This window comes from Dipteris shenzhenensis, chromosome 7, assembly GCF_047967505.1.
Source record: "Dipteris shenzhenensis isolate YYH24624 ecotype China chromosome 7, Dip_SZ_1.0, whole genome shotgun sequence".
Lineage (NCBI taxonomy): Eukaryota > Viridiplantae > Streptophyta > Polypodiopsida > Gleicheniales > Dipteridaceae > Dipteris > Dipteris shenzhenensis.
The window spans coordinates 19,707,827-19,717,717 of record NC_141602.1 but is presented as its reverse complement, the minus strand read 5'-3'; the positions used below and the strand labels follow the sequence as shown (position 1 = coordinate 19,717,717).

At 43.2% G+C, this 9,891-nt stretch overlaps 1 protein-coding gene across 3 annotated transcripts; it reads right to left on the bottom strand.

Moving 5' to 3' along the window:
* Window positions 1-335: 335 nt before the first annotated feature.
* Window positions 336-8,834, bottom strand: LOC147900063 (uncharacterized). Of its 3 annotated transcripts, XR_015541328.1 has the most exons (8): window positions 8,540-8,834; window positions 3,855-3,960; window positions 3,214-3,570; window positions 3,021-3,115; window positions 2,753-2,877; window positions 1,062-1,238; window positions 854-960; window positions 337-720 (listed from the first exon to the last, which is right to left on the bottom strand). XR_015541328.1 is itself a non-coding variant. In XM_087377299.1 (7 exons), exons 1-7 carry the CDS (start codon window positions 8,632-8,634, stop codon window positions 920-922), a joined length of 996 nt encoding a protein of 331 aa, XP_087233425.1. In that variant the 5' UTR covers window positions 8,635-8,834; the 3' UTR covers window positions 336-919. The 3 variants fall into 3 exon arrangements, 2 of the variants coding, with proteins under 2 accessions (XP_087233425.1, XP_087233426.1); XM_087377299.1 differs by having other exon boundaries at window positions 336-960; XM_087377300.1 differs by having other exon boundaries at window positions 338-960; window positions 3,021-3,103.
* Window positions 8,835-9,891: the final 1,057 nt, after the last annotated feature.

Here is a 9,891-nt window from a genome sequence, read left to right as displayed (position 1 = left end):
ATGCAGGATCTCCTAGTGAATAGTAGTGATACACAGTTGGCCTGTTGTGCATGTTTTCTTTGGTAGTGCCGTCCACCTGTCGATTGTTTCTTTACAATTCCTAGAAGAATAGTCTTTTCAGCAAATAAGCAAGCTCTGAATTGGCTCGTCAGAAGGTTGCCACTAACATACACAGATCCCCTGGGGGTGTCTCTCCACTTTTTCATTAAGACAAACCTAATCATGGTTTCATCGTGCAAACAAAGAATTTTCTTTTCAAAAACGAGAAGGACAAAAAAGATGCACTTATCCCACGTGACAGAATGTCACAAAAGAACAAGAATTCCTGCCATTACCAGTAGCAAGTTTCACAAACAAAAGTTTGATACAAAAGAAAGCCAAGCCCTGCCATTTTCCACAGCATTTTCAACTTGGTCATCCACAGACAGTGGCCCAGGTAGCCTAGACTCAGCTCGACAAGTTAATGATCACTCCACAGTTGGCATTTAAACTGATCTCATGTAACATCAAGCAGATTTGTTAGTAATGGAAAAGATGACTACAGATTGATCACGTATATACGACCAAGGTGATGTTTTGTAAGTAATCATGAATGGGGGGGGAGGTCTGTTCTCACAAGTGCAGCCTCAGTTCTAATAAGTGATGAATTTAGTGACTTCCAGACAAATCATTGGCTTCAAGTCACAAAGAAATACAATCATCCTGCCCCCCTGAGCGTTTCTGTGCAAAGAAAGACCCAACTTTCAGCTGTTATCTTTGGTCGGATTGTTTGAGCTTCATCTTCTGGTCGACAACCAACATTTACACTAGGGAACAAAGCTTTCAGTGACAATAAGTTGACGAGGACTTGTACCTGGCAGTAAAGCGAGCCAAATATAGAAACCAAGGTACCTTCAGCTTCAAACATCCAAAACTATCACTAATCGCTCCCGTCTGCCTCTGAGAGACTTTCTACGCCATCTGGAACAAAACATGAGATCAAATTTTAATTAGGTAGTAGCTTCACATGGCACCAAATGGTGCCTCTTTAAAATAGACAATACAATGCGCGCTATAGATACCTTCAGAGGCATTGACATTTTCCTCATCTTTGTGCTCCTCAACAGGAGCCTTATAAATGGGGGGGGCAAACATTTGTGAAGTGCTTCTTCTTCCCCTGGGTTCATTTATGATGTTTGTTGAGTCTATGCCTTCTAGATCCTTGGCCCTTTCTATTCTCCTTTTTGCTGCCTTGATCTCTGAATTGCAAACATTCACACACAGATATCTGCTCAGCAACACCACTGCAACTACTCATGAAATCCAAATTGAACAATCGACATCGTTACGTAGAAAACAATTAATACAATGAGACGAATGCATTGCTGCTCTAATTTGTAATGCAAATTTAAGCGCGTGCGTGCGCACACACACACACACAAAGTTTGCTTCAATAATCCAAGCTACCCCATCCTTAATGTTTATTTATTGCATTATTGCTTTGAAAAAGAAGCAAAAGGAAACCCACGAACTCCAACAGAGATAAGCCTATAGTTTTCCATTGTATTCAATTCTGCAATAATGTTCATGCAGCAGCTACGCTGTTTCCAATTATATGAACTACTCTATCTTAATTCTACTTATTGCATGAGTGTAAATTTGCTCAAGACCTGGTGTAATGGCAGAGAATAGACATACTGCCGACAAACTTCAAGATGAGGTAGAATCAGACCCACAAACTCAAACAGAGAACACCATGCGGTTCTCTCTTGTAATGTACACAGACGTCAGGAAGCTCCCATGTGTAAATGTCATCACAATGTCAGTATTCATACCATACCAGGATTAAAATCGATTGGGGGGGGAAGCCAGTATTACACAGTTAGCACCACGATAGATATGACATAATGACACCTCATCTATTTCTATCCTAATTTCAAAGATTCTGCATGGGCCTATGTGTGGCTGACTATATTCTCTTCAGACTGACCAGACATGAAAACCTAAGTTCTCTGTTGTGCTTGTTCATATACCTAGATGAATCCAGGAACATTCCCAAACTCATCCTCTAAAAACACAACATAGTGCAGTTTCAATCTCATGATAGTCACTCACAAGGTTGAAAACCATAAACTCCATCATGCATAGCAGGGACTAGCTACTATGACATCCCCACTGACGTCATCAGCGCCCAACAGTGGGTGTAGACCATAGTATAAAAATATGCTCTCACATATACAAATCCACACACCCACACATACTTGAGCATCCATTTATACAAAGTCTTCGTACTGAGTTTCTGTCGGCACTCCGGAGGTGAAGGGCAGACTCAGCCATGATGAAGGCTAGCACTAAAGGAGAAGGCTAATCAAAAGGTAGTCCAAAATCTCTTCATTCAAGCTACAACTGCTTGTGAAGTCTAAACACTTTCATTTTGTGCTTGTTCAAGCTACTTCTATGCAAGGGCCCAGCTATGTGTGTGTGTGTGTGTAGATAGATAGATAGATATATATATAGAGAGAGAGAGAGACACACACACACATATCTGTGGAGTTTGGATATGTTATCTCCAAGAAGGGATGGCTAATTGTAAGTAGAGTCCTTTAATGGTCTGTAGTTTTCCCGTGTTGTTTTCAGGATCCTCTTTATAATAAAAACAATTCCTTCCACCCCAAAAAAGAAGTTAATTTAGTGCAAATCTATATAGATCATAACATGCTATCGTGGTGCAAAGAAACAATCTCTGGCTTCAGAATGTTAAGAGCTCCAATACCTTTATCTGTGGGGTTTGCTGGAAGACCTTGCCGATTTAAAATTCCTTCCAGCTCCTTTATGAGAAAGAACACACGTTTACTATCTGGTACTTGCTTTGATTTTTTGTAAATGGACGGTGGAACACTATCAGAAACAGAGCACACAGGTAAGAATGTTGGGTAAAAACTTCTTAATTCAGTCCTAGGACTGACACGCAAGAGCAATAGTATATGTGCACTCGTAATCGTGATACAAGCACCTTTTGGGTCCAGAACAATTGAACTTACTTCAACCCACAAGCTTTAATAACTTTCTTCAGACGTTCAATTTCCTTGTCATTTGCTGACTTACCAACAACTTTTGAGGGTGCCTGCATCAGCAACTGTTGCTTTTAAGCCAAATAATAATAATAAACCAGCTAAAATGAATCACTTTTAATGGAGAACCCATACCAAGGGCAAATAAACTTTTGAAATGTACCTTTTGAGGCTTGCTTCCTTCAGACACATCGCTCCTATCATCAGAAACTTCAGGATGACTTCCATTTTCCTCTTCACTCAGCTCTTCCTCAACTTTCAAGCTTTTCTGGACTTTTTGTTTGCTCTCCATCTTTTGTTTCTTTTCCTTTGCAGCTTCCGTATGACGATCCACCTCGTGTGAATCTCCAGATTTGTGCTCTTCCTCATCATCTCCAGTCTCGTTTTCCTGTCTAATCTTTTTGCGAGAGGTTTTCTTAAGCTTTTTTGTTTCTGGTACTTCACTTGAGATAAAATCACCCTGTTGTTCGTTTACATTCTCCTTCTTTCCCTCATGAGCACCTTCTGAATCCAAAAGTATCTGGGGTCCAGATAAACCATATAACAGTCAATAGCCCAATAAATTATGTACACACACATGAAGACTAAAAAAGAGTGACCTACATTATGTTAGAAATGACTGTATATCTCAAAAACAGCATATACTTCCACAAGCTTGCAAAAACAGCCCCACACTTAACTGCTGCTTCACCAATGAAGCAGTACTGTTCATTATGTGCATTACCTCCACAATTGTACAGTATGGCAGAAGAAATAAAGGCAAGTAAGAGATCTTTGAGAAGAATTCATAGTGTAGATCATTACCTCATCCACAAGCTTTCTGATCAAGGCCTTGTGAGGATCAAGCACAAATTGATCTAAGCCAAGGTCTTCTTCTAACAATCGCCGAACAGCTGCCAACGTGATTGTTCTGGATTGGAGAGGAAATCAACCAATGATTACTTAAGTGTATAAGCATAGTTAAATATAAAGCTACAGTCTGCCAATTAGGCCTAGATAGCTAATCCAACCACAAGGCATGAATTCCCATTGAGGCTTTGAGATAAACTGCTGATGGCATTGAATTGCAACATATCCACTTGAAAAATATTAGGATATCATTCACTAAAGTGCAAGATCATGCTTTGACCCTGATGAAAGTAATTTAGCCTACCATTTTATAGAAGAAGCAACAGCTGATGTGTATTTAATTTCCTATGCTGAGTTAAAGTACAGAAAAAGGTGCAAAGATAAGGCATGTCTTGTTTGGCAGCTGTTATGGGTGTAAAAGACATACATAAATTTTAATTAAAAATGAGAAACATCCCATGGCAGTCCCAGCAAACCAGCAGACTTGGCTTCACAAGAGTTCACTAAAGCTGTCACTATATACTTCGGCATCCATACAGCAGGATTGGACTACATCCCTGTTCACTTCATCAGGAGCCAAAAGTAGGGTGCGAATCACAACTATTGAAATACATCCACTTAGTATTCATAACAAAGCCAAATATGGAGAGACATGGAACTAAGCAATAAGCATGAATAGCAATCCTGCTACCTTGACATACAACACATCATTGCACGCACATTAGCACTTCCACAAAATAAACTATCCTGATAAGTCACATAGATGTTGGAGATATTGTAATATTTAATGCAGTGGCCGATGTATTAATTAATTAGAAGGATTATGGGCACTTTTTCCTTCTAAGGCTTCCCCCCTAACCATAGTTTGTGGTTCAATTAGTAGTACAGTCAGTTTTGACTCACCCAAGGCTCGCGCTAGGGTTGTACTATTTTGGGTTTGGTCATGTTGACAGCCCTCTTGTACTTCATTCTTGCAATCTCATTTCAGTTCAGCTCCACGTTTTTGAGGTCTCTCCATCTCGAACTCTCACATTTGGTTTTAGAGCAAGCTGTCCCTTGCTCCAGCACACCAACCCTCATCTCCCACACCCTTGAGGACAATTTCTATAGCTATCCAGTTTGTTTTTAATCAGCCGTCCCTTTTTGTCACTCGGTGTTGGATTGTGTGGAAGCAGGGGAGAAAAAATGCAAGTGCAAGGGAGCAAGTAACCAATTACAAGGCATTTAACTACCTTGTGCTCAAGCTTATGTCATAGCTGAGACAGAACATGTGCATGTGCAAGGCATCCAAACACTCTCATGTGTAAAAGTTGGGCCCAAGGACAACCAACGTTGTCCTCGATCAAGTGGGTTAGGACTTTAATAGCCATTTGTCATGCATGCAGGTGCATGCCCTTCTACAACCTACCATCTCTTTCCCGTCACCCTCCTGGAGCATTCCAGACCTAGAAGAAGCTCTCCTAGCAAATTTGACCCTCTTTCTGGCTTGGGCCGCTGAATTTAGACCTCGAAGAAGCTCTCCTAGCAAATTCGACCCTCTTTCTGGCTTGGGCTGCTGCATTTGCTACTCTGAACCCTCAGTTGCTGCTGCTCTGACTCCTTCCCCAGCTCCTACACACACCCAAAGCAACCCGGCTGCAGGCGCGAATCCCAAGGCAGCCGTACGTTGCATTTATTGCAGGCCATACAGCAGTACGGATCTGTACGGACCTAAGGCACGCCTTCCAAACAGCTGTGCAAACACTTGGACGCGCTTTTCGAGGCAGTTGTACAGACAATAGGGCAAGATTTTTGAGGTATTTGCAATTGAGGCACAGATCTCGAGGCAATTTATCTCCAAGGCAGGCATTTTGGGAACTATTCGAGGTAGATTTCTTGCCCAAAACCTCTACAACTCTTTCTTGCCTCCCTTACGCTCTCTCTTACTTCACTTTTCTCTTCTCCTAGTGGCTGGAAGCTTTCTGCACCCTACAAGAGCCTGGACAAAGGATAGGCACAAGGAAAGAGCTCGCTCCTCTGCCACATATACGAACATTGGTACTAGTATTGTATTTGATTGTTCGCTCTTGATTTGAAGTTATTTGCAGTGTTTGTCTATTGTTTGAAATCCTTCCAAGACCCCTACAAGTTCTGATAAGCACCCAGAGGCAAGGGTGTTCCTAGGGAAAGGCTTAAGGACAGTGTGGATGCATGTGAATGTTAGAAAATACCCAACAGAGGGTACACGCAGCAGAAATAATGCCCAAGAGCTCACACAGTGTGCGGTGTGGGTGTGGAATCACAAACTTCTTTACTTATGTGCATTCAATAGGTGTGCAGACTCATCAATAGACAATGAACCAAACTAGATAGAGAAACCACCAAATAATATATTTCCATCCACAAATATGGACACAATACAAAATAGACAAATCCAGAGTCCCACCAATGGTGTGGTCCTTTGATCTTACCACAAAAGTCCTCCTATCTGCTGGCTATCTCTAGACTAGAGTCCGCGTGCTCCACCTCGAGCGTGAGTAGACTTTCCGTCTAGAATGATCCTCTCCACCTTGCTGTCTGGGAACCAGCCTAGGTGGGCAGCTTCCTGGCTAAGTCTACAGCCCTGCTAGCACCTCTCTATCCTCCTGAAAGTAGGTCCAGAGGGTGGCTACCTGCTGCTCCTTTCTGCTCTGGATCTGCTGCTGTAAGTGATGATGATCTCAGCAACCTTCTGCCCTAGAAGACAGTCTAGGTTCAGCCTCTCCCTGAGCTAAGTCTGCAGCACCTCAGCACAGTTCACCTCCTGGTCATAGGCCCAACTGCTGCTGCTCTGCTGCTCCTTCCTGCTCCCTGAAGTGCTGCTAGGCTGGATAAAGATCTCAGCACCTTGCTGCCCTAGAAGACAGCCAAGGGTGCAGCCCTTCCTCGAACTGTCTGCAGTACACAGCTCCTTCTGGTCCTCCTGGATGTAGGCCCTAGTGTTGCTGTTCCGCTGCTCCAGTCTGCTCCTGAAGTCTGCCAAAGCTGGATCTGCTGAAATGAGGCCTGAGGCCTCTCCTTTTATAGGGCCCAAGGCCCCCCTTGAACCAACCGACCAGCCAGCCCTAAATGGGCTGACTGGCTGGTCTGTAGCAACCCTAACCAACCGACCAGTTGGTTGGCTGGTTGGCTGCCTTTCTAGCCCTATTTAAGGCCCTTTGCTGGCCCTTGTTCCAGGCAGGGTCCAGCCCCTTTGCTGCTGCTGTCCTGCCACCTGCCAGCCCTTCTTGCAGGCCATAGACCTGCCCATAGTCTTTGCCAAGGACCCTGTCATGCAAGCGCCTCTGCCATGCCCTTCTACAGCGCTGTACAGTTCCGTACATTGCTGATGTCATTGTGCCTTCCATAGAGTCCTGCTGCAGTCCACTGAGTGCCTCATGCCAGGCCTGATCCAAGGCACTGTGTCCCCGCCATCTTCCTGCACATGAGCTGCTCCTGATGCAGCCTTTCATCCTTGGGATACCCCACCAATCATGAATGCTCCAGATCTGTCCCAGATCCACACATCCAGGTAATCTCTCTTTGGGCACATTCTGCCCTAGGTCTCCCTCCCCCATGCTCTCCTCATATGGGGGCTTACAGATGGGGAGGTGACCTTTCCAACAGTGAAAGCCTTGAGGCTGCTTGAACACAGTTTGCTAGTGGTTTGGATGCTTAGATCCCCTTCAGTTGCGTTAGGTCAAAAGTGGATGCCTAAGATTGCCTTGCCGGTTGGATCCTAGTGGTGCACTTACATTAGATACCCAAAAGATACTCAGAGGATTTGCAGAGAGGAACACTGTAGGGGTGAGCCCCTAGTGTAAAGCATTTCCATTCAAAAGCATTAAATAAATACCGAAAAGGGCACCAAGGCATTTGGGACCAATGGGTATATTGTGTACTATTTTCACTGAGCATGGGCATTCTAGCCTCCCCATTGTTGTTGATGTTGTTGTTGTTAAAGTTTATTTCTAAGTATTGTTAAGTGGTTGAAGTGACTGAAGCTTGCGTTGTGGCTATTTATGAGGCTTATGACTAAGTGGTGGGGTTCAAGTTTCAACACCCTCATTTGCAATATGAGAAGACAAGGACTTATAAGGGGATCCCCCCTTGCTGGTCAGCCTGCTTATGCAGACCGACTGGCCGACCTGCTGGTCGGTGTAACCCGACCAAGAAACAACATTGAAACAACTTGTAGAAGGGAAGGAGATGTAGCAGGAAGATAAACAGGGGAAGGAAAAGTAAAGGAAATTACTGAAATGGTTAAACTTGCATACTCAACCAGAAATCTACTAGTTGTAGATACGTGGGCCAACGAAAAAAGGAGAAGATTCAGTTCTTCCAAGCAGCATATAAGCCCGCATTATAAAATTAGACTTGTTGCAGTGGAGAGAAAAGCACATCCTTATCTTCATGAAAAGCGACCCAGAAAAGAAAGAAGAGCAGTCACTGTATTCAACCCCGTAAGAAAAGTAGGTACCCTGACTAACGAGCACCAATGGTGTGCTCTTCGTAAATGTTTTAAAGTTACTGTCCTTCAATTCTTAAAGGAGGCGATTATGAAGCTAGCATTGTCCAACACTTAAGGTTGACCTAACCGTGCTCGGAATTTGCATTCTTGGAGGTGAGAATGGAAAGCATACCCGGACTCATGTCTGATGTAAGAAGCTCTGGATGTAGCGGCAGAAGTGATGAGAGTTTCAATGTCGGCAGCTGAAGAAGGCAGATCCACAGGCATGGTTGGAACTGGGAATCGATGATGGGCGTTGTTTGTATTCAGCTGTGAGGTAAGAGGTCAGGACAGACATCAAAACCCAGATGGGTTTTGCAAAGATGACTTAGGGGAAAACGGATGCTTGGAAATTTTGAACCTTTGCCTTCTATAAACCGCTCCTCGTGGAATCTCGATTTAGCAGATTTTGAATAGGCCTCCTAAGGGGAAAGACTCAATGAATTAAGAAATTTATAATAAGTCGATTCAGAATTGTATGCTTTTTGCTTTTTTGCGCTTACAAAGCATAAATATGCTTTTACCCCCCAGTTTTTAACGCTATTTAAATAAAACTTCATGATTGACATTAATTAAAATCAATCTAAGGCCTCATATTTGTAAGGGCTAAAATCAATCTAGGGGCTCATATTCGTTACACGTGACTCACGGAGATGGAAGAAAATTGAAGAATATGAAATCTCTAAGTTTTGAAAGTCAAGAAAGAGAAATACCTGACTATAAACTAAGCATGCAATAGTAAGTCCAAGCAAGTGTCATGTGTGTTTAAGCGTTCCCTTCTTGCGAGTGCAAGTAGTGGTCGTGTTGGAAAAGCACGATACTAACGGATCATGGAGGTAGTCCAGTAGCTCTAGTAGTAGCAACCATTTCTCACAATGACAAGCCAAGTCCCTTAAATCCAGTCCACCAACTCCTTTTTTGCATCGCCCATGACAAAAAGAGCTAATGTGAGAAGAGCATGGATCGGATCATGAAGCCCTATGATTTCAATGATGTGAAATTGTGCTTCGGCCGAGTTCTGGAGCATAATACTCCTTGCTCACTCATTTATTTAAAACTTTTCATCAACGCCCATGAGCAACAGCTTTTCCGTCATTTGATCCTGGTGAATTCCAACTAAACTAATTGTCTTCACCGATGTTGCAGGAGGATACAATGAGACTCAACGACAAGGTGAGTTGGACCTAGTGGAAATTTGGAGTCGTAACTTACTTATTGCAAATTAAGAAGAAGCGGCTTTTGTCCTTAAATCTGGGGATGTTTATTATTTTGCGTTAAGCGACAATGTAATTATATTTTGTCTTCCTCCTAGGACGAGCAAGTCGATGCCATAGCCGATGACCAAAGGCACCATCGAGTTCTAGCATGCCAACCCCTATGAACGGGTTACGGGGTATATACTTTTTGAAAGACTCATCACGTTCAGATGAGGGATGATAGGGTACAGAATGAGCGGTTGCAACTGTAAACCAAAGCATCGTCTCG

Excerpts from the sequence above, each read along its gene's own strand:
- LOC147900063 (XM_087377299.1), bottom strand. The coding sequence starts at position 8,634 with ATGCCTGTGGATCTGCCTTCTTCAGCTGCCGACATTGAAACTCTCATC. Across the intron at positions 3,571-3,854 it reads TCAGAAAGCTTGTGGATGAG|ATACTTTTGGATTCAGAAGG; the intron begins GTAATGATCTAC and ends TCTGGACCCCAG. Across the intron at positions 3,116-3,213 it reads AAGGAAGCAAGCCTCAAAAG|TTGCTGATGCAGGCACCCTC; the intron begins GTACATTTCAAA and ends TAAAAGCAACAG.